A 23,194-nucleotide genomic window follows, 5' to 3' on the forward strand; every position below is an offset into this window, starting at 1 on the left:
GATAGTGTTAAATCCAAGGAAGAGGCATATAAATTGGCCAGAAAAAGCAGCAAACGTGAGGACTGGGAGAAATTTAGAATTCAGCAAAGGAGGACTAAGGGTTTAATTAAGAGGGGGGAAATAGAGTACGAGAGGAAGCTTGCTGGGAACATAAAAACTGACTGCAAAAGCTTCTGTAGATATGCGAAGAGAAAAAGATTATTGAGCACAACAGGTCCCTTGCAGTCAGAATCAAGTGAATTTATAATGGGAAACAAAGAAATGGCAGACCAACTGAACAAATACTTGGGTTCTGTCTTCACGAAGGAAGACACAAATAACCTTCCGGAAATACTAGGGGACAGAGGGTCTAGGTGGAACTGAAGGAAATCCTTATTAGTCAGGAAATTGTGTTGGGGAAATTGCTGGGATTGAAAGCCGATAAATCCCCAGGGCCTGATAGTCTGCATCCCAGAGTACTTGAGGAAGTGGCCCTAGAAATAGTGGATGCTTTGGTGATCATTTTCCAACAGTCTATCGACTCTGGATCAGTTCCTATGGACTGGAGGGTAGCTAATGTAACACCACTTTTTAAAAAGGGAGGGAGAGAGAAAACAGGGAATTATAAACCGGTTAGCCTGACATCAGTGGAGGGGAAAATGTTGGAATCAGTTATTAAAATGAAATAACAGCGCATTTGGAAAGCAGTGACAGGATCGGTCCAAGTCAACATGGATTTATAAAAGGGAAATCATGCTTGACAAATCTTCTTGAATTTTTTGAGGATGTAACTAGTAGAGTGGACAGGGGAGAACCAGTGGATGTGGTGTATTTGGACTTTCAACATGCTTTTGACAAGGTCACACAAGAGATTGGTGTGCAAAATTAAAGCGCATGGTATTAGGGGTAATGTATTGACGTGGATAGAGAACTGGTTGGCAGACAGGAAGCAGAGAGTCGGGATAAACGGGTCCTTTTCAGAATGGCAGGCAGTGACTAGTGGAGTGCCGCAGGGCTCAGTGCTGGGACCCCAGCTATTTACAATATACATTAATGATTTAGAGGAAGGAATTGAGTGTAATATCTCCAAGTTTGCAGATGACACTAAGCTGGGTGGCAGTGTGAGCTACGAGGAGGATGCTAAGAGGCTGCAGGGTGACTTGGACAGGTTAGGTGAGTGGGCAAATGCATGGCAGATGCAGTATAATGTGGATAAATGTGAGGTTATCCACTTTGGTGGCAAAAACACAAAGTCAGAATATTTGAATGGCAGCAGATTAGGAAAGGGGAGGTGCAACGAGACCTGGGTGACATGGTACATCAGTCGTTGAAAGTTGGCATGCAGGTACAGCAGGCGGTGAAGGCGGCAAATGGTATGTTGGCCTTCATAGCTAGGGGATTTGAGTATAGGAGCAGGGAGGTCTTACTGCAGTTGTACAGGGCCTTGGTGAGGCCTCACCTGGAATATTGTGTTCAGTTTTGGTCTCCTAATCTGAGGAAGGCATTCTTGCTATTGAGGGAGTGCAGCAAAGGTTCATCAGATTGATTCAAGGGATGGCAGGACTGACCTGAGGAGAGACTGGATCGACGGCCTGTATTCACTGGAGTTTAGAAGAATGAGAGGCGATCTCATAGAAACATATAAAATACTGACGGGACTGGATAGGTTAGATGCATAAAGAATGTTCCCGATATTGGGGAAGTCCAGAACCAGGGGACACAGTTTAAAGCTAAGGGGTAAGCCATTTAGGACTCAGATGAGGAGAAACTTCTTCACTCAGAGAGTTGTTAACCTGTGGAATTCTCTGCCGCAGAGAGTTGCTGATGCCAGTTCACTGGATATATTCAAGAGGGAGTTAGATATGGTTCTTACGGCTAAAGGGATCAAGGGGTATGGAGAGAAAGCAGGGAAGGGGTACTGAGGTGATGATCAGCCACGATCTTATTGAATGGTCGTGCAGGCTCGAAGGGCCAAATGGCCTACTCCTGCACATATTTTCTATGTTTCTATGGACTGGCTGGGCCGAATGGCCTGTTTGTGTCGTATATCCTCTGTACCTATTCATGGGCGATTGCATAGAGGCACTGGCAGAGAATGGAACTGAGCCCCTGGTCACCCTTTTCACTGGGAAATTGTGTATGGGGTAAAGCGGTAAGAGCAAAACAAACATTCACTGGAAGATATACAAGTAGTTAGTTCGTTACAGACATACTTACCAGTTTTTACCAAAATGCCCAGCATTCCAGAATTTTGTGCTCCACCAACATCATCCCTAGCATCCTGAGCAGAAAGAATTATTCCAAGTTAACATTTCTTCCTATCGATACAAGAAGCATAGATCAGGTGATGTGGCAGTAAAGAAAATCAAGCAATAGAAAATATAAAGAGGACGCAACAAAGATTAAAAGGGCCAAGAGAAAGTGTGATGAAAGACTGGTGTATATCAAATGGAACTATAAAGGATTTCCTAACACATAAAAAGTAAAAGAACAGTTAAAGGAAGGGCAGGGCTAATTAGAGATGAAAAACAAAATCTTGTGAAAGATGAAAAAGTACAAGATGAAGTAGTGGTCAACTGCAGATAAGAATTGATGGAACTCAAGCGAAAAAGGCACCAGGCCCTGATGATGTGCATCCTAGAATGCTGACTGAAGTGAGAGAAGAAATAGTGTTTGACCACAATCTTTCAACTCTATTTTGAGGTGGAAATTTTGCCACAGGACTGGAGGGTTGCCAGTGTAATACCTCGGTTTAAAAAGGGATAAACAAGGCAATTATAGACCAGTCAGCCTAACGTAGGTAGCAGGTAAACTTCTAGAGGCCATAATATGGGATAAAATTAATAATAACTTTGAAAGTTCTGGATTAAGAACAGCCTATATGGATCTGTAAAAGGCAAGATATTAAGAGAGTTCTTTTGAGGAAATAATAGTGTATTGATAAAGGAAATGCCATGGATGTTGTGTATATTTGATAAGTTGCCAGATAGGAGGCTTGATCATAAAATGAAGGCACCTGGCAATAAGGGAAATAATGACAACATGGATAGGAAGGTACATTAAAAAAAAACAGAAACAAGTGTAGCTAGCAGTTAATGAATGTGTTTTGGATCAGAGAAATATAAATAGTGGCATATATACACTGCACAAAAAGTTAGTATGCAGGTACAACAAGTAATCAGGAAGGCAAATGGAATGTTGACCTTTATTGCAAGGGGGACAGAATATAAAAGCAGAAGTCACTACAACTGTACAGGATATTGGTGAGGCCACACCTAGAGTTCTGCGTACAGCTTTGGTCTCCGTATTTAAGGAAAGATATACTAGGTTGATTCCGGAGATGAGGGGGTTGACTTATGAAGATAGGTTGGGTCTATACACATTGCAGTTCAGAAGAATGAGAGGTGATCTTATCAAAACATATAAGATAATAACTTATAAGATAATAACTTATAAAATAATCACCAACGATGTCTCCACAAGATCCTACAAATCCCCTGGGAGGACAGGCGCACCAACATCAGTGTCCTCGTCCAGGCTAACATCCCCAGTATTGAAGCACTGACCACACTTGATCAGCTTCGCTGGGCAGGCCACATAGTTCGCATGCCAGATACGAGACTTCCTAAGCAAATACTTTGTGCGGAGCTTCTTCAAGGTAAACGAGCCAAAGGTGGGTAGTGGAAACGTTACAAGGACACCCTCAAAGCCTCCCTGGTAAAGTGTGACATCTCCACTGACACCTGGGAGACCCTGGCCGAAGACCACCCGAGGTGGAGAAAGTGCATCCGGGAGGGCATTGAGCTATTTGAGTCTCAACGCAAAGAGCGTGAAGAGATCAAGCGCAAGCAGCGCGCGGCAAACCAGCCTCACCTACCCCTTCCCTCGACTAATGTCTGTCCCACCTGTAACAGGGTCTATGGTTCTCGTATTGGACTGTTCAGCCACCAAAGAACTCACTTTGGGAGTGGAAGCAAGTCTTCGATTCTGAGGGACTGCCTATGATGATAAGATAATGAGGGGGCTCGACAAAATGGATGCAGAGAGGATATTTCCACTCATAGGGGAAACTAAGAGACATAGTCTCAGAATAAGGGGCTGCCCATTTAAAACTGAGATGAGGAGGAATTTCTTCTCAGAATGTTGTAAATCTATTGAATTCTCTGCCCCAGAGAGCTGTGGAGGCGGGTCATTGAATATATTTAAGGCAGAGATAGACAGATTTTTGAGCGATAAGGGAATAATGGGGTATGGGGAACGGCAAGGAAATGGAGCTGAGTCCATGAACAGATCAGCCATGATCTTATTAAATGGCGGAGCAGGCTCAAGAGGCCAGGTGGCCTACTCCTATTTCTTATGTTCTTGTGTTTACCCTGGCTGAGATCAACATAGATGGAGACTGAAGTTAGTTCAGGTTATAAAATAAAGTTTTTGAGTTCACGTTTGTTTTATTGATAGAACAAAACTGATCTCAAACAGTGTTCTGAAAATTATTCTTAAAATACCCAGTTTGGCTGAGCTGCATGTTGGAAACAATAGAAACACTAGAGGGTGGTAAAGTTCTCCAGGTCCCTGTGCTTACTCCTATCATCCACACTCGTGTAAATAAATTGTTAAATGCAGCGACAAAAATGAAGCGCTTTGCCCTACAATGGATTGTCAATTGGCTTCTGTCTTGCTGGCCATGGTAGCTGTGGGATTAAACATCCTGGCTCACTTACAGAAGCTGACCAGTCCATTTGATACACAATTGTTGAAGATCTGCATGGGTGGTGTATTTGGGTATCAATGGGACAGGCATATGTAATTGGTAATTCGGTGGATGAGAGCCTGGACTATTATGTTCTAAAATGCTGTTGCAAACAGGTGAGAATTGGATTTTGATACATCAACAATCAAGTTAGACAGGACAGTTTGGATGGGTTGGGGATCAAACCATTGAGTTCAAAATAGCAGTACCCTGTGGATCATTTTGAAGTATTTGTGTGGGCATACATTTTGAACCCTTTAAATGTCTGACCACCTAATATAGTTGTGGTATATTCTTAACGGCCTTTATTTCAATATATCTTCAAAGTATCTTGAATGGTGTATCTGAGGATAACTTCCAGTCAGCAATTAGTCTGAAACTGATCGATAGGGACAAGCTAGAAACTCCATGGTTACAAAAAGTAACATAAGACCAATCAGTGACTGTGGTTTGAGGGTTCGTTTAATATTGAGCATTAGAAAACAAGAATTGACTTTGTTGTTTTCTCTAATTCTAAGAGATATAGTTACTGTAAATTTATTTTCTCTTTCTACCATTCGTTTATCTGTTTACTGTTCAATCAAATCAACATAGTAACTTAAAACCTAAGCAACAGGTAGAGTTTTGCAGAAGGCGGGGAGACCACACCGGATATATGGTAAGCCGAAATGTCAGAGTTCTCGGTTAGACCACTGGGCTCGCTACGTTTACAGTGCACAGGTAAAGGAATATTCCTGATCATGGAGAATGGGGACTCACTTACAGGAGTGATCTGTGGTACTGAACACAAGGAAAATGTCAAGTGTAAAAACCCTAAAAACACATGCCAATTCATTCTGAAGAAAAGGCAAGTTGCAGCAATCCTGTTATCATGTAAAGGTATCCAAAAACCAAAACCTAACTGCTAAAGTATGTCACAAGTAATTGAAATGAAAAAAATCGCCACCCAGCAAACCAGATCCAGCGTTCTGCCACTGTGAAACTTTCTATAGTGACCCCAATTAAACTGATCACTGGTGTGGGAGATGGGAAAAATTCATATAGGTGAACTTGGGTTCTTTTGAGGCTAGGGTCAAAACAGATTTCGAGGGCAAAGAAATTTTACTCTCTGCCTGTCCTGGGAGTGCTGGCTGCTAACATTGTGCTAAAAGTGGAAAGGCGTTCTATTCCACTCTCAATAAGGACACTGTTCACCTGGAAGAGCACAAAGAATTATCAAAAGGAGTACAGCTAAAACAAAAGTTCCACCGTGGCTCTTATTTATTAGGCTCTTGTATAAGTTTGTTTTCAAACTGAAAGTAACAGCAGAACCTAACCTACAAAGAAAACAAACCTATAAAGGGCAATACGAACTCAACCACTAGCTGTGCCGATGGCCCAGACTGTTCATGGGAGCAAAGATAAAGTTCAATAAAAGAAAAGGTGGGGGAGGGGTGACAGGGAGGCAAAGAGAAGTTCAGGACATACATCACCAATCATGACTGCCTCCTCTGGTTGGCATCCAATGCTTCGGAGAGCCTCAAGGAAGAATGATTTCTCGGGCTTTCCTACTACTGTGGCCTTGACATCCGTTGCATATTCCAGCCCAGCAATAAAAGGCCCTGGCCCAAGCGATAAGCCATCCACCTTCTTGTAGTACCTTGCCTTGTGAATGGCAATTAGAGGAGCACCATCTAAAATTAACCTAGGTGAAAGTGAGTGGGAGAGAGACAGAACATAGCTGAAGTATGTATGATCAGTAATTAAATGTATTTTTTCTCTACAATTTTCTCTTTTCTCCCCTCTTTGTCTTTGCTGCAAATATGGTTCTGTGGGTTCGGTACCTTGCTGGGATGGCTATTTTCCTCATGTGAACCCAGAGTACAGCAGTATGCTATCTGTGGAGTGCATGAAAGCCAAGCCTGATCCTATCCTCACACAACATCCACACATGCCGATTTCAAACAGGAATCAGCAGTACAAAAACCGGGGATATCAAGAACTATTGTAGTGTCCACCCTGCCAAAATCAGCTAAATTAGCCCGGCCCAGGTATTCATTCTGTGGCCTTTGTGGTGCGTTTGGCTCAGTGCTACAATGTCATCATCATAGGCAGTCCCTCAAAACGAGGATGACTTGCTTACATGCCAAAAAGGGATGAGTTCACAGGTGTTTTAATGAAGGACCTAATATTCCAGATCCCGAACTACATGTTGAAGGGTGGAAGATGCCTGTACGTGGATTTTTTTAATGCGTGGTGGCCGTTGCACAGCAGCCACCACACGGGCTTGACAGAGATCGGTCTTGGTCCAGTGACAAGGGTTAACCAAGACGACTGGAGACTTGCTCTGGTGCACGGGCTTAGTGCGCGCACATATCGCAGTGTGGACTGGCCCGTGCTGCCCCTGGGCCCTTGCCTCTTCTGGCCCCAAACTCACACCTCTCCCGGGTCCTGATCACATCCTTTTACATTCTCTCGCCGCTCCTGTCAGTGCACTGGAACACTCTCACTCGGGTGTGTGTGTCTCAGTACTTCTCCAGTCACACTGATGTTTGAAATCTTTTCCCACAGACAGAACAGATAAATATTTCTCCTTCCACATTGAAAGGCCGATGAAAGGCGTGCGAGGCAGTTCTATGTCAGGCTACATGTCACTCCCATGCCCTCTAGCCCTAGCCCGGCTCACAGCCAGCTACAATGTATTTAACCACTAAATCACTGGAGGAGTCAAATACAGCAAAACATTGATTTCAGGTGCATCTGTAAAGCAATTATCTCTCTTACCCCCAAAATTATTACTTCCCCTTCCCTTTCAGAATCTAACAATACAAGCAACCAATTCATTTACATAACACCTTTAACATCGTAAAATCCCAAGGCGCTTCACAGGAGCGATAACAAACATAATTTGACACTGTGCCACAAAAGCTTGATCAAAGACGTAGGTTTTAAGGAGTGTCTTAAAGGAGGAGAGAAAGGTAGAGAGGCGGAGAAGTTTAGGGAGGAAATAGGGTTTAAGCTTAGGGTCTAGGCCACCAATTTAAGAAATAATTAAAATGACACATTCTCTTAGTGTATTTTTCTAAGTGCAAGAACTCAAAACCTTTCATAATCCCCTTTCCCCTCCCCCCCCCCGTGAAACTGGATTAATTAAACCCCATCAATGAAACCACTGCATTCAGTACAGCCTCGAACAACGCTAAGAAGCGACTAGTCAGCATGTCACCTGTGTTCGTTCGATCACATAAAACAATAGTCCATCTGCTCGATTCGCATATGAAACCATCAATATTTATCCCTCAATCAACATCACTAAAAAAAAAGATTATCTGGTCACTATCACATTACTTTTTATGGGAGCTTGCTTGTGCAATTGGCTGCCTCGTATCCTACATTACAACAGTGACTACACTCCAAAAGTACTTCATTGGCTGTAAAGCATTTTGGGACTTCGAGGTCATGAAAGGTGCAATATTAATACAAGTCTTTCTTTTATATTTCGATTTCTTGTCTCTGCCCGACTGTCCTGGTGCTGAAAAAAGTTCCCACCCAAAGTGTTAAACTACCTTCCTCTTCTAAATGCAGATTGGAAATGCACAGCATCTCCCCATTTTCTATCCTTATTTTGTATTTTCAGCAGTTTTTCTTTTTATCACAGACAATATAAACCCAATGATCCAATGTGTAAATCCTATCTGATATGTGTAAATATCACCTATTTACAGGCAGAAAAAAATGCTGTAAATAAGCTTGCCCTCAATGGATGTGTTGGGCCAGATATTGTATCTGATAAGATCTGTGGGATAAGCTCTTCCAGATAGTCCATGCCAGGCTGCACCAAGCACCAATTCCACGTACACAGCACCCTCGTCTTCTGATTGAATGCCAGCATCCAATATGTAACACTGATCCAAAAAGATAAGGCAGTTATCAAATGGTGCAAGGACTTTTACAACTTTCGGGTTGTATATTTCATAAAAGATGCATTCTTTGGAGTTGAGGAGACAGATCAATCATTGGAGCTTAGAGGTTGTCATCTCAACACTCGGTGGTTAAGCAACGCCTTGATTCTAAAATTTTCATCCTTATTTTCAAATCCTTCCATTGCCTCGCACCTTCCTATCTCTTAATCTCCTCCAGCCCCACCGCCTCCCCCCCTACCGCCTCTCCTCCCACCCCCACCTCGCTGTCCTCCTTTAATACGCACCTCTTCGACCAAGCTTTTGGTCATCAGCCCTAATTTCTCCTTATGTGGCTTAGTGTCAAACTTTGCTTTATGACACTTCTGTGAAGCGCTTTACTATGTTAAAGGCGCTAAATAAATACAAATTGTTATTCTATTTAATAACTCTCATCATGCGTTCCTGTTAAAAGGGGCCATGCTGAGGTAAATGCAAGAAATGTGAATGCGAAGTGGTGATGGCAGCATTGACCTCTAGAGCACTGGTGCTCATAATCGTGGTGCGAGGGATGAATGTAGCTGCAATTGCCGCTCTGATCATTTTCTGATCTGGACTATGCTGGGTGAACAGTTGGTGAACAGACACTGTGGCATCTACCTACTGAGGGGAAGGAAAGCCATACTTGGCAGTCTCTGGTGCCGCCTGGCCTCCGACTAGAGGGAATTGGTAGCAGGCTGTCTGTTAGAGAATTCAAGCTCTGCAGCCTGGCTGCAGTTTTTGAGAAAACACAGACCACATTGCATTAAGTCATCAATCAACTTGACATTTTAGGACCTTGGGTAGCGAGCCAATTAAAGGTTAACAGACTATCAAATGAGCCAATAAGGTCAAAGAAGGCGAGTTCTTTTCTGTAAATTGAACCAGGTATAAGTACAGCCATTTTGGCCATGTGGTCTCAGAAGGACAAAGGCCTGGCTTAAAGCCAGAAGCTTGTTGCTGCTGCCAGAATAAAGTTACATTAAAACTACAACCAGAGTTCATATTTCATTGGGAATTAAGAGATCTAACACTGTCCAACTGTACTTTTGGCAACAGAGGTAGCCAGACCAGATGAGAGGATAGATATATTACAAAGAAGGAAAATTTCATGACAAACAAAATCAGAGAAAGAAAGGATCAAGAATGAGACTCTCACAAACATTTGGGGAAGAGGTAGAGACAGGGAAATCCAGCTGAACAAGGAGATAGGCAGATCTTCCTCAGGGTGAAATAGAGAGGAGGGGAAGGAAGTTCATTTTTCTCAACTGCATGAGGCATAACAATTGAGCACAATCCTGCCCTAATCTGAGCCTGGAAATTACTTTTTGAGACTTTAGTGGGCAAACATTTGGCAGATGGAGTAGAATATTGGAAAATGTGAGGCAGAAAAATAGAAAAGCAAATTATAATTAAAATGGAGAAAAATTGCAAAGTGCTGCAGAGGGACCTGGGGTCCTTGTGCATGAAACACAAAAAGTTAGTATGCAGATACAGCAAGTAATCAGGAACGCAAATGGAATGTTGACTTTTATTGCAAGTGGGATAGAGTATAAAAGCAGAGAAATCCTGCTACAACTGTACAGGGTATTGGTGAGGCCATACCTGGAATATTGCGTCCAGTTTTGGTTTCCATATTTACGAAAGGATAAACTTGCTTTGGAAGCAGTTCCGAGAAGGTTCACTAGGTTGATTCCGGGGATGAGGGTGTTGACTTATGAGGAAAGATTGAGTAGGTTGGGCCTCTACTCATTGGAATTAAGAAGAATGAGAGGTGATCTTATCGAAACGTATAAGTTTATAAGGGGGCTTGACAAGTTGGATGCAGAGAGGATGTTTCCACTGATGGGGGAAGACTAGAACTAGAGGGCATGATCTTAGAATAAGGGGCCGCCATTTAAAACAGAGATGAGGAGGAATTTCTTCTTTTAGAGGGTTGTAAATCTGTGGAATTCGCTGCCTCGGAGAGCTGTGGAAGCTGGGACATTGAATAAATTTAAGACAGAAATAGACAGTTTCTTAAACGATGAGGGGATAAGGAGTTATAGGGAGCGGACGGGGAAGTGGAGCTGAGTCCATGATCAGATCAGCCACGATCTTATTGAATGGCGGAGCAGGCTTGAGGGGTCATATGGCCTACTCCTGTTCCTATTTCTCATGTTCTTATGGGTTATAATTTACCAAAGTTCCCTGGATTCTGGGGCAGTCCCAGCAGATTGAAAAACCACAAATGTAATGCCCCTATCTAAAAAAGGAGGCAGACAAAAAGCAGGAAACTATAGCCTAACATCTGTCGTTGGGAAAATGCTGAAGACCATTATTAAGGAAGCAGTAGCGAGACATTTGGAAAAGCGTAATTCAATCAAGCAGACTCAGCATGGTTTTCTGACAGGGAAATCATATTTGACAAATGTGCTGGAGTTCTTTGAGGATGTAACGAGCAAGGTGGATAATGGGGAACCAGTGGATGTGGTGTATTTGGATTTCCAGAAGGAATTCGATAAGAACCACAAAAGAGGTTACTGTACAAGATAAAAGCTCACAGGGTTGGGGGTAATATATTAGCATGGAGAGAGGATTGGCTAATTAACAGTAAACAGAGAGTCAGGATAAATGGGTCATTTTCTGGTTGACAAACTGTGACTAATGGGGTGCCGCAGGGATCGGTGCTGGGTCCTCAACTATTTACAATCTATATTAATGACTTGGATGAAGGGACCGAGTGTAATGTAGCCAAGTTTGCTGATGATACAAAGATGGGTGGGAAAGCAAATTATGAGGAGGATACAAAAAGTCTGCAAAGGGATATAGACAGGCTAAGTGAGTGGGCCAAAATTTGGCAGATGGAATATAATGTAGGAAAATGTGAGGTTATCCACTTTGGCAGAAAAAAAATAGAAAAGCAAATTCTAATTTAAATGGAGAAAAATTGCAAAATGCTGTAAGTACAGAAGGACCTGGCAGTCCCTGTGCATGAAACACAGAAAATTAGTATGTAGGTACAGCAAGTAATCAGGAAGGCAAATGGAATGTTGGCCTTTATTGCAAGGGGGATGGAGTATAAAAGCAGAGGAGTCCTGCTACAACTGTACAGGGTATTGGTGAGGCCACACCCAGAGTACTGCGTACAGTTTTGGTCTCCGTATTTAAGGAAGGATATACTTGCATTAGAGGCTCTTCAGAGAAGGTTCACTAGGTTGATTCCGGAGATGAGGTGGTTGACTTATGAAGATAGGTTGAGTAAGTTGGGCCTATAATCATTGGAGTTCAGAAGAATGAGAGGTGATCTTATTGAAATGTATAAAATAATGAGGGGGCTCGACTAGGTGGATGAGAGGATATTTCCACTCATAGGGGAAACTAAAACTAGGGGACATAGTCTTAGAATAAGGGGCCGCCCATTTAAAACTGAGACAAGAAGAAATTTCTTCTCAGAAAGTTGTAAATCTATGGAATTCTCTGCCCCAGAGAGCTGTGGAGGCTGGGTCATTGAATATATTTAAGGTGGAGATAGTCAGATTTTTGAGCGATAAGGGAATAAAAGGTTATGGAGAGTGGGCAGGGAAGTGGAGCTGATCAGATCAGCCATGATCTTATTGAATGGCAGAGCAGGCTCAAGGGGCCGAATGGCCTACACTTGCTCCTATTTCTTATGCTCTTAAAATGTATGTGCTTAACATTCTCCTCCGTGCATCCTATCACAGAAAAGGAGAAAACAAAAAATAATCCAAACTTCTTAGGCAGAGATCTCTGTGCACTGTGCTTGACAAAAATCATAAAGAATTGTTTTATGAATTCAGGGCACCTAACAGACGAATGCCCCCCCTCCCACCGCCCGCATCTCATTCGTTGGATTGGAAACCAGACATAAATGATCAAGAAAATACAATCTGGAGAGAAAATGAAGCAGTTCCTGCCTCAAGATTTCATAAACTGTATTGAATCTTGTCTCTAGTTTTAACTCTCACCCTGCTGCATAAGACTGGTTTTCCATAAATAAAAACTGAAAATGCTGGAAAACTCAGCAGGTCAGGCAGCATCTGTGGAGAGAAACAGAGTTATCATTTCAGGTCGATGAGCCTTCATCAGAACTGGCGAATGTGCGGAATGAACAAATTCTTAAGGAGCACTGAAAGGGGGAGGGAGGAAAGAACAAAAGGGAAGGTCTGTGATAGGGTGGAAGACAGGAGAGATTTGAGAGACAAAAGGGATGATGGGCCAACTTGAGATGGTAATAGCAGAAGTTAGAAAAAGATTTATTTAGATAGGGTGTGAATGTTGGAGTAATTAACAGCTGCCACGGGAAAGAGAGAGAGAGAAAACATACATCAGAGAAAAATATGGGCAATGGTCAAGGTCGGAAATCGTTGAACTCGTCGAGTCCAGAAGTCTGTAAAGTATCTAAATGAAAGATGAGGTGCTTTCATTGAGCTTCATTGGAACAGAGTAGGAGACCGAGGATGGAAAGGTCAGAGTGGGTCATTTTTTCTTTTCCTGCACGTCATTGTGTGAGGTCAGTAAGATTGTCAACTTAGTACTGAGTAGTTTTGTGTTATGGGCCAAATCCTAGTAGGAATTGGGCCGAGACTACCCATAGCGAGAGGATTTGAGTATAGGAGCAGGGAGATCTTACTGCAGTTGTACAGGGCCTAGGTGAGGCCACATCTTGAATATTGTGTTCAGTTTTGTTCTCCTAATCTGAGGAAGGACATTCTTGCTATTGAGGGAGTGCAGCAAAGGTTCACCAGACTGATTCCCGGGATGGCAGGACTGACATATGAAGAAAGACTGGATCGACTAGGCTTATATTCACTGGAATTTAGAAGAATGAGAGGGGATCTCACAGAAATATATAAAATTCTGACGGGATTGGACAGGTTAGATGCAGGAAGAATGTTCCCGATGTTGGGGAAGTCCAGAACCAGGGGTCACAGTCTAAGGATAAGGGGTAAGCCATTTAGGACTGAGATGAGGAGAAACTTCTTCACTCAGAGAATTGTGAACCTGTGGAAGTCTCTACCACAGAAAGTTGTTGATGCCAGTTCGTTAGATATATTCAAAAGGGAGTTAGATGTGGCCCTTACGGCTAAAGGGATCAAGGGGTATGGAGAGAAAGCAGGAATGGGGTACTAAAGTTGCATGATCAGCCATGATCATATTGAATGGTGGTGCAGGCTCGAAGGGCCGAATGGCCTATACCTGCACCTAATTTCTATGTTTCTATGACTCATTTCACCTATGATTATAATTCCTGGGACATTGGAACCGGTTCTGGGGGAAGGTGGGACCAGTACAAACCGGACGGTCTGCACCTGGGCAGGACCGGAACCAATGTCCAAGGGGGAGCGTTTGCTAGTGCTGTTGGGGAGGGGTTAAACTAATATGGCAGATGGATGGGAACCTATGCAGGAAGTAAAATGGGGACAGAAGCAAAAGATAGAAAGAAGAAAAGTAAAAGTGAAGGGCAGAGAAACCTAAGGCAAAAATCAAAAAGGGCCACGTTAAAGCACAATTCTAAAGGGACAAAGTGTGTTAAAAAGACAAGCCTGAAGGCTCTGTGCCTCAATGCGAGGAATACTCGTAATAATTAATTGCGCAGGCAGCTATTAATGAATATGATGTAATTGGTATTGTGGCCCTAACACAGATGAGGCTACACACAGGGATGTTAAAGTAACAGTGACCTCAGTCTTTAATAAGAGTGAGGAACAGGCCTTAGGGGCCGGCTTATATCCAGTGCTCCCAAAGGATGCTGGGATCCCTTGGGACTTCAGGGGATGAGCTCCCTGGTGACGGAACATGGGAGTGCATGCTTTACAGATACACAACATCACTTCCCCCCCAAAGTCAAAGTGAAAACTATTCACAAGGTGAGGCTGTCGGGAGCCTTTCTTTCCCTGGTGGACCGCTTCGGTACAAATGTCTGTTCTGGTGTGTTGGCTGTGCCCTCGCTGGGCTCGTGTGTTGTTGGCCCTGCAGGGCTGCTAGGTGAGCCTGGCCTTGTTGGGCGTGATGGGTTCGATTTCCTGGTCCGGCGTGGTGTCGTTGATCCTTTGGGTGTGTGTTGTGGGCTCGAAAAAGGTGGTGTCTGCTGTGGGTTGTTCAGGGCAGTCTGTGAACTGCAGCCTTGTTTGGTCCAGGTACTTTCTGCAAATTTGTCCATTGTCCAATTTGACTACAAACACCCTACTCCCTTCTTTAGCTATCACCGTGTACGTGATCCACTTGAGACCATGTCCATAGTTTAGCACATACACAGGGTCATTCAGATCAATTTCCCGTGACACAGTGGCACGACCATCGTTTACATTTTGTTGCTGCCGCCTGCTCTCTACCTGATCATGCAGGTTGGGGTGAACCAGCGAGAGTCTGGTTTTAAGTGTCCTTTTCATGAGTAGCTCAGCTGGGGGCACCTGTGTGAGTGAGTGGGGTCTCGTGCGGTAGCTGAGCAGTACTCGGGACAGGCGGGTTTGGAGTGAGCCTTCTGTGACTCGTTTAAGCTCTGTTTGATAGTTTGTACTGCCCGCTCTGCCTGCCCATTGAAGGCTGGTTTAAATGGGGCCGAGGTGACATGTTTGATCCCATTGCAGGTCATGAATTCTTTAAATTCGGCACTGGTGAAACATGGCCCGTTGTCACTGACCAGTATGTCAGGCAGGCCGTGGGTGGCAAACATGGCCCTCAGGCTTTCAATGGTGGCGGTGGCGGTGCTTCCCGACATTATTTCACATTCAATCCATTTTGAAAAAGCATCCACCACCACCAGGAACGTTTTACCGAGAAACGGGCCCGCAGAGTCAACATGGATCCTCGGCCATGGTCTGGAGGGCCAGGACCACAAACTTAGTGGTGCCTCTCTGGGCGCGTTGCTCAACTGAGCACATACGCTGCATTGCCGTACACAGGACTCTAAGTCAGAGTTGATACCGGGCCACCACACGTGGGATCTGGCTATCGCTTTCATCATTACAATACCCGGGTGTGTGCTTTGGAGATCCGAGATGAACGACTCCCTGCCCTTTTTTGGTAGCACTACGCAGTTACCCCACAACAGGCAGTCTGCCAGAATGGACAGCTCGTACTTTCGCCGCTGGAATGGCTTGATTGGCTCTTGCATTTCAATGGGGATGCTGGCTCAGCTCCCATGTAGTACACAGTTTTTTTACTTGGCTGGTCCAAGTCCTAATCTGGTGGGCCGTGACAGGTGATTTATCATTTTCAAATGACCATCAACAAGTCTGCGGGCTGCGCCACCATCAACAAGTTTGCAGGCTGCGTCATTTCCACCCCCGTGGTGGGCAATGGTAGCCGACTGAGAGCATCCGCACAGTTCTTGGTGCCTGGCCTGTGGTGGATGGTATAGTTATACGCTGATAGAACGAGTGCCCACCTTTGTATGCGGGCTGAGGCATTAGTATTTATCCCCTTGTTTTCAGCGAACAGGGATGTGAGGGGCTTGTGATCGGTTTCCAGCTCAAATTTGAGGCCAAACAGGAACTGATGCATTTTTTTTACCCCGAACACACACGCTAATGCTTCTTTCTCAATCATGCTGCAGGCCCTCTCGGCTTTCGACAAACTCCTGGAAGCATAGGCGACAGGTTGCAACTTCCCCGCAATGTTAGCTTGTTGTAATACACACCCGACTCCGTACGACGACGCGTCACATGCTAGTACGAGTCTTTTACACGGGTTATACAATACAAGCAGCTTGTTGGAGCATAAAATGTTTCTGGCTTTCTCGAGAGCAATTACTTGTTTTTTTTCCCCATACCCAGTTCTCACCTTTGCGCAATAACACATGTAGGGGCTCTAAAAGGGTGCTTAACACCGGTAGGAAGTTACCAAAATAGTTGAGGAGTCCCAGAAACGACCGCAGCTCTGTGACGTTCTGTGGCCTGGGCGCGTTCCTGATAGCCTCTGTCTTGGCGTCTATGGGCTGAATGCTATTCGCTGCGATCTTTCTCCCCAAAAACTCCACTTCTGTTGCCATGAAGACGCATTTTGACCTCTTCAGCCGCAGCCCTACGCGATCCAGTCATTGGAATACCTCTTCCAGGTTTTGTAGGTGCTCGACGGTGTCCCGACCCGTGACCAATATGTCGTCCTGAAAGACCACAGTGTGTGGTACCGACTTGACTAGGCTCTCCATGTTTCTCTGGATGATCGCTGCAGCCGACCGAATTCCAAGCGGGCATCTGTTGCAGATGAACAGTCCCTTGTGCGTGTTGATGCAGGTGAGGCCCTTCGAAGACTCCTCCAGCTCCTGCATCATGTAGGCCGAAGTCAGGTCGAGCTTGGTGAACGTCTTGCCTCCTGCCAGTGTCGCAAATAGGTCATCTGCCTTAGGTAGTGGGTATTGGTCCTATAGCGAGAAACGATTAATAGTTACTTTATAATCGCCGCAAATCCTGACCGTGCCATCACTTTTGAGTACTGGAACAATCGGGCTGGCCCACTCGCTGAATTCCACTGGGGAGATGATGCCCTCGCGTTGCAGCCTGTCCAGCTTGATTCCACTCTCTACCTCATCATGTGAGCTACAGCTCACGCCTTGTGGTGAATGGGTCGTGCCTCTGGGACCAAGTGGATCCGCACCTTCGCCCCGGAAAAGTTTCCAATGCTCGGCTCAAAAAGGGAAGGAAATTTGTTAAGAACCTGGGTACATGAGGCCTCATCGACATGTGATAGCGCTCGGATGTCATCCCAGTTCCAGCGGATTTTGCCCAGCCAGCTCCTTCCAAGCAGTGTGGGGCCATCGCCCGGGACAATTCAGAGTGGCAGTTCATGCACCGTGTCCTCGTAGGTGACCTTAACCATGGCGCTGCCCAGGACAGTGATAAGCTCCTTGGTGTACGTTCTCAGTTTCGTGTCAATGGGGCTCAGGGCTTTCTGAGTACCTTGCTGCACCACAGTCTCTCAAACATCTTTTTACTCATGATGGATTGGCTGGCGCCAGTGTCCAGTTCCGTGGCTACGGGTAAGCCATTCAATTTTACGTCGAAAATGTGTGCACTTCAGCATCTGTCTCCTCTCTCAGGCTCGAAATTGCTTTGATTCACCATGGGCCAATCTTCCTCTGCCATGTGGTGGTTAGCAGGTTTTGCAGAGCTTGCAGCTCGTTTGCAAGCTCGTTGGAGGTGCCCCATTGTTCCACAGCTCTTGCAAACATACCCTTTTTGAATGGAAGCCTCCACAACATCAACAAGGTATGAATTGCCTTGCATTCATCCTTTGTTGGGGACTCAGACATCTGGGTCACCTGAGGCCTGCTGGCAGTTGCAGACTTGTGGGTTCTGCCCTGTACATTTCTGCTCGCAAACACAGTTCCAGTTAATTTATGAACATTGCTAGCACTTGTGTGCTGAGAGATTTGTTTGGTGTTATCACTGGTGGACATAAACGCCTGTGATATCGCAATGGCCTTACTGAGGGTCGGTGTCTCTACAGTGAAAAGTTTTCGTGGGATGGTCTTGTGGCCAATGTCCAGTACAAGAAAGTCACTGCTCCAGGTAGCCATCAAACTCACATTGTCCTGCAAGTCGTCTTAGCTCGGTGACGTAGATCGCCACTTCCTGACCTTCAGATCGCTGGCACATGTAGAACCGATACCTTGCCATCAGCACGCTCTCCCTTGGGTTAAAATGCTCCTGAACCAGTGTACTCGGCTCCTCATACGACTTATCTGTGGGTTTCACCGGAGCCAGACGATTCTTCATGAGGCTGTAGGTCGGTGCCCCGCAGACTGTGAGGAGAACCGCTCTCCTTTTTGCAGCGCTTCCTCCTCCTTCCAGCTCGTTTGCTACAAAGTACTGGTCTAGCCGTTCGACATAGGCTTCCCAGTCTTCACCCTCCGAGAACTTCTCCAGGATGCCCACAGTTTTCTGCATGTTTGCGTTGGATTCGTATTCTTGTCGCGAGTTATTGTGTTCCTAACACAGATGAGGCTGCACACAGGGAGGTTAAAGTAACAGTGACCTCAGTCTTTAAAAGACACTTCAGAGTGAGGAACAGGCCTTTGGGGCCTGCTTATATACAGTGCTCCCAAGGACTGCTGGGATCCCTTGGGACTTCAGGGGATGAGCTCCCTGGTGGCAGAACATGGGAGTGCATGCTTTACAGATACATGGGATTACGGAGACATGGCTCCAGGGTGACCAAGGCTGGGAACTCAACACCTAAGGGTATTCAACATTCAGGAAGGATAGACAGAAAGGAAAAGGAGGTGGGGTAGCATTGCTGGTTAAAGAGGAAATTAACGCAATAGTAAGGAAGGACATTAGCTTGGATGATGTGGAATTTGTATGGGTAGAGCTGCGGAATACCAAAGGGCAGAAACCGGGAGTTGTGTACAGACCACCAAACAGTAGCAGTGAGATTGGGGACAGCATCAAACAGGAAATTAGGGATGCGTGCAATACAGGTACAGCAGTTATCAGGGCCGACTTTAATCTACATATAGATTGGGCTAACCAAACTGGAGGATTTCCTGGAGTGTATTAGGGATGGTTTTCTGGACCAATACGTCGAGGGACCAGAGGGCTGGCCATCCTAGACAGGGTGATGTGAAATGAGAAAGGACTAATAAGCAATATTGTTGTGTGAGGCCCATTGGGGAAGAGTGACCATAATATGGTAGAATTCTTTATTAAGATGGAGAGTGACACAGTTAATTCAGAGACTAGGGTCCTGAACTTAAGGAAAGGTAAATTCAATGGTATGAGACATGAATTGGCTCGAATAGACTGGCAAATGATACTTAAAGTGTTGACGGTGGATCGGCAATGGCAAACATTTAAAGATCACATGGATGAACTTCAACAATTGTACATCCCTGTCTGGAGTAAAAATAAAATGGGGAAGGTGGCTCAACCGTGGCTAACAAGGGAAATTAGGGATAGTGTTAAATCCAAGGAAGAGGCATATAAATTGGCCAGGAAAAGCAACAAACCTGAGGCCTGGGAGAAATTTAGAATGCAGCAGAGGAGGACAAAGGTTTTAATTAGGAGGTGGAAAATAGAGTATGAGAGGAAGCTTGCTGGGAACATAAAAACTGACTGCAAAAGCTTCTATAGATATGTGAAGAGAAAAAGATTAGTGAAGACAAACGTAGGTCCCTTGCAGTCAGATTCAGGTGAATTTATAATGGGGAACAAAGAAATGGCAGACCAATTGAACAAATACTTTGGTTCTGTCTTCACGAAGGAAGACACAAATAACCTTCCGAAGGTACTCGGGGACAGTGGGTCTAGTGAGGAGGAGGAACTGAAGGATATCCTTATTAGGCAGGAAATGTTAGGGAAATTGATGGGATTGAAGGCCGATAAATCCCCGGGGCTTGATAGTCTGCATTCCAGAGTATTTAAGGAAGCGGCCCTAGAAATAGTGGATGCATTGGTGAACATTTTCCAACAGTCCATCGACTCTGGATCAGTTCCGGTGGACCAGAGGATAGCTAATGTAACACCACTTTTTAAAAAAGGAGGGAGAGAGAAAATGAGGAATTATAGACTGGCTAGCCTGATATCAGTAGTGGGGAAAATGTTGGAATCAATTATTAAAGATGAAATAGCAGCGCATTTGTAAAGCAGTCACAGGATTGGTCCAAGTCAGCATGGAATAATGAAAGGGAAATCATGCTTGACAATTCTAGAATTTTTTTGAGGATGTAACTAGTAGAGTGGACAAGGGAGAACCAATGGATGAGGTGTATTTGGACTTTCAAAAGGCTTTTGACAAGGTCCCACACAAGAGATTGGTGTGCAAAATTAAAGCACATGGTATTGGGGGTAATGTATTGGCATGTATAGAGAACTGATTAGCAGACAGGAAGCAGAGAATCAGGATAAATGGGTCCTTTTCTGAATGGCAGGCAGTGACTAATGGGGTGCTGCAGGGCTCAGTGCTGGGACCCCAGCTATTTACAATATACATCAAAGATTTAGATGAAGGAATTGAATGTAATATCTCCAAGTTTGCAGATAACACTAAGCTGGGTGGCGGTGTGAGCTGTGAGGAGGATGCTGAGAGGCTGCAGGGTGACTTGGACAGGTTAGGTGAGTGAGCAAATGCATGGCAGATGCAGTATAATGTGGATAAATGTGAGGTTATCCACTTTGGGGGCAAAAACAGGAAAGCAGAATATTATCTGAATGGTGGCAGATTAGGAAAAGGGGAGATGCAATGAGACCTGGGTGTCATGGTACATTAGTCATTGAAAGTCGGCATGCAGGCGGTGAAGAAGGCAAATGGTATGTTGGCCTTCATAGCTAGGAGATTTGAGTATAGGAGCAGGGAGGTCTTACTGCAATTGTACAGGGCCTTGGTGAGGCCTCACCTGGAATATTGTGTTCAGTTTTGGTCTCCTAATCTGAGGAAGGACATTCTTGCTATTGAGGGAGTGCAGCGAAGGTTCACCAGACTGATTCCCGGGATGGCAGGACTGACATATGAGGAGAGAGTGGATCGACTGGGCCTGTATACATTGGAGTTTAGAAGAATGAGAGGGGATCTCATAGAAACATATAAAATTCAGACAGAACTGGACAGGTTAGATGCAGGAAGAACGTTCCTGATGTTGGGAAAGTCCAGAACCAGGGGTCACAGTCTAAGGATAAGGGGTAAGCCATTTAGGACTGAGATGAGGAGAAACTTCTTCACTCAGAGAGTTGTTAACCTGTGGAATTCTCTACCACAGAGAGTTGTTGATGCCAGTTCATTGGATATATTCAAGAGGGAGTTAGATATGGCCCTTACGGCTAAAGTGATTTAGAGGTATAGAGAGAAAGCAGGAAAGGGGTACCGAGGAGAATGATCAGCCATTATCTTATTGAATGCTGGTGCAGGCTCAAAGGGCCGAATGGCCTACTCCTGCACCTATTTTCTATGTTTCTATGACACATTTCACCAATGAGCCTTGAAGGCAACAGAGATCAAACTAGCTTCCACATTTGTCACAGTGGAATGAGGGAACGAGTGGAAGAAAAATATCACTCTGTAGGCATCCAACTCAAGAGTTTCAAAATGAAGCACCTTGTTAGTGCACACTACGGGAACTTTAGTTGCCATCTAACCGTGATCTGGGAAATGCCTGATTTGGCCACTGGATCTCATTCTTCATCTTGAGAGGCACTAGATTGAGTTAAGCTTTACAAAAAATGGATGAGTTAATAAGTTAAGTGCCTTTAGCTTTAAAGGGGTCGGGGTGTCTACAGAAACAATCCTTCAGTGCAAAATACACATCCATCTGTTTTGAAAATAAGTGAGGTATCTCCTGCCATTTGAGTTATTTATTTTCCTTGCCATGAAGAGGAAAAGCAATGTGTGAGGAGGACATAAAAAATCCGCAAAAGGACATTGACAGGCTAAGTGAGTGGGCAAAAATATAGCAGATGGAGTATAATGTTGGAAAGTGTGAGGTCATGCACTTTGGAAGAAAAAATCAAAGAGCAGGTTATTATGTAAATGGAGAAAGATTGCAAAGTGCTGCAGTACAGCGGGACCTGGGGTGCTTGTGCAAGAAACACAAAAGGATAGTATGCAGGTACAGCAAGTGATCAGGAAGGCCAATGGAATCTTGGCCTTTATCACAAAGGGGATGGAGTATAAAAGCAGGGAAGTCTTGCTACAGTTGTACAGGGTATTGGTGAGGCCACACCTGGAATACTGCGTGCAGTTTTGGTTTCCATATTTACGTAAGGATATACTTGCTTTGGAGACAGTTCAGAGAAGGTTCACAAGGTTGATTCCGGAGATGAGTGGGTTGTCTTATGAGGAAAGGGTTGGGCCTATACTCATTGGAATTCAGAAGAATGAGAGGTGATCTTATCGAAACATGTAAGATTATGAGGGGGCTTGACGGGGTGGATGCAGAGAGGATGTTTCCACTGATAGGGGAGACTAGAACTAGAGCGCATGATCTTAGATTAAGGGGCCGCCCATTTAAAATTGAGATGAGGAGAAATTTCTTCTCTCAGAAGGTTGTGGATCTGTGGAACTCAATGTGTCAGAGAGCTGTGGAAGCTGTGACATTGAATAAATTTAAGACAGAAATAGAGTTTCTTAAACGATAAGGGAATAAGGAGTTATGGGGAGTGGACGGGGAAGTGGACCTGAGTCCATGATCGGATGAGCCATGATCGTATTAAATGGTGGAGCAGGCTCGAGGGGCCGTATGACCTACTCCTGTTCCTATTTCTTATGTTCTTATGTAAGATCTGTCATTTTCTCTGCTTATACCTGAAGTCCCTCTAATGGCTTAGTTTAAGATGTGGCTCATGTGTCAGTTACTGAAAGTGCCCTTCCTTTCCTTATTTGCTCCTGAAGGCAATGACTCTTGCTGGACTATGGTTCCATGGGCTCAAACAGTCCCTCAGTAACCATGGGCTCCAACAGTCCCTCAGTGTAGTGTAACAAAATTTGCAGATGACACAAAGATTAGTGGGAAAGCGGGTTGTGTAGAGGACACAGAGAGACTGCAAAGAGATTTAGATAGGTTAAGCGAATGGGCTAAGGTTTGGCAGATGGAAAACAATGTCGGAAAATGTGA

At 44.6% G+C, this 23,194-nt stretch overlaps 1 protein-coding gene across 3 annotated transcripts in view; it reads right to left on the minus strand.

The window, feature by feature from the left end:
• The window catches only part of hdhd2 (haloacid dehalogenase-like hydrolase domain containing 2), a 52,733-nt gene that overhangs the window by 2,174 nt on the left and 27,365 nt on the right, over positions 1-23,194 (minus strand). For 2 of the 3 annotated variants that reach the window (XM_070867025.1, XM_070867018.1), the window contains exons 5-6: positions 6,197-6,413; positions 2,197-2,260 (exon numbers count right to left, since the gene is read on the minus strand). In XM_070867025.1, the coding sequence (XP_070723126.1) occupies positions 2,197-2,260; positions 6,197-6,413 (281 nt within the window). Of the gene's footprint in view, positions 1-2,196; positions 2,298-6,196; positions 6,414-23,194 lie in introns of those variants that run through there. The other variant, XM_070867034.1, reaches the window with a different exon arrangement.

Source organism: Pristiophorus japonicus, chromosome 2 (assembly GCF_044704955.1).
Source record: "Pristiophorus japonicus isolate sPriJap1 chromosome 2, sPriJap1.hap1, whole genome shotgun sequence".
NCBI lineage: Eukaryota > Metazoa > Chordata > Chondrichthyes > Pristiophoridae > Pristiophorus > Pristiophorus japonicus.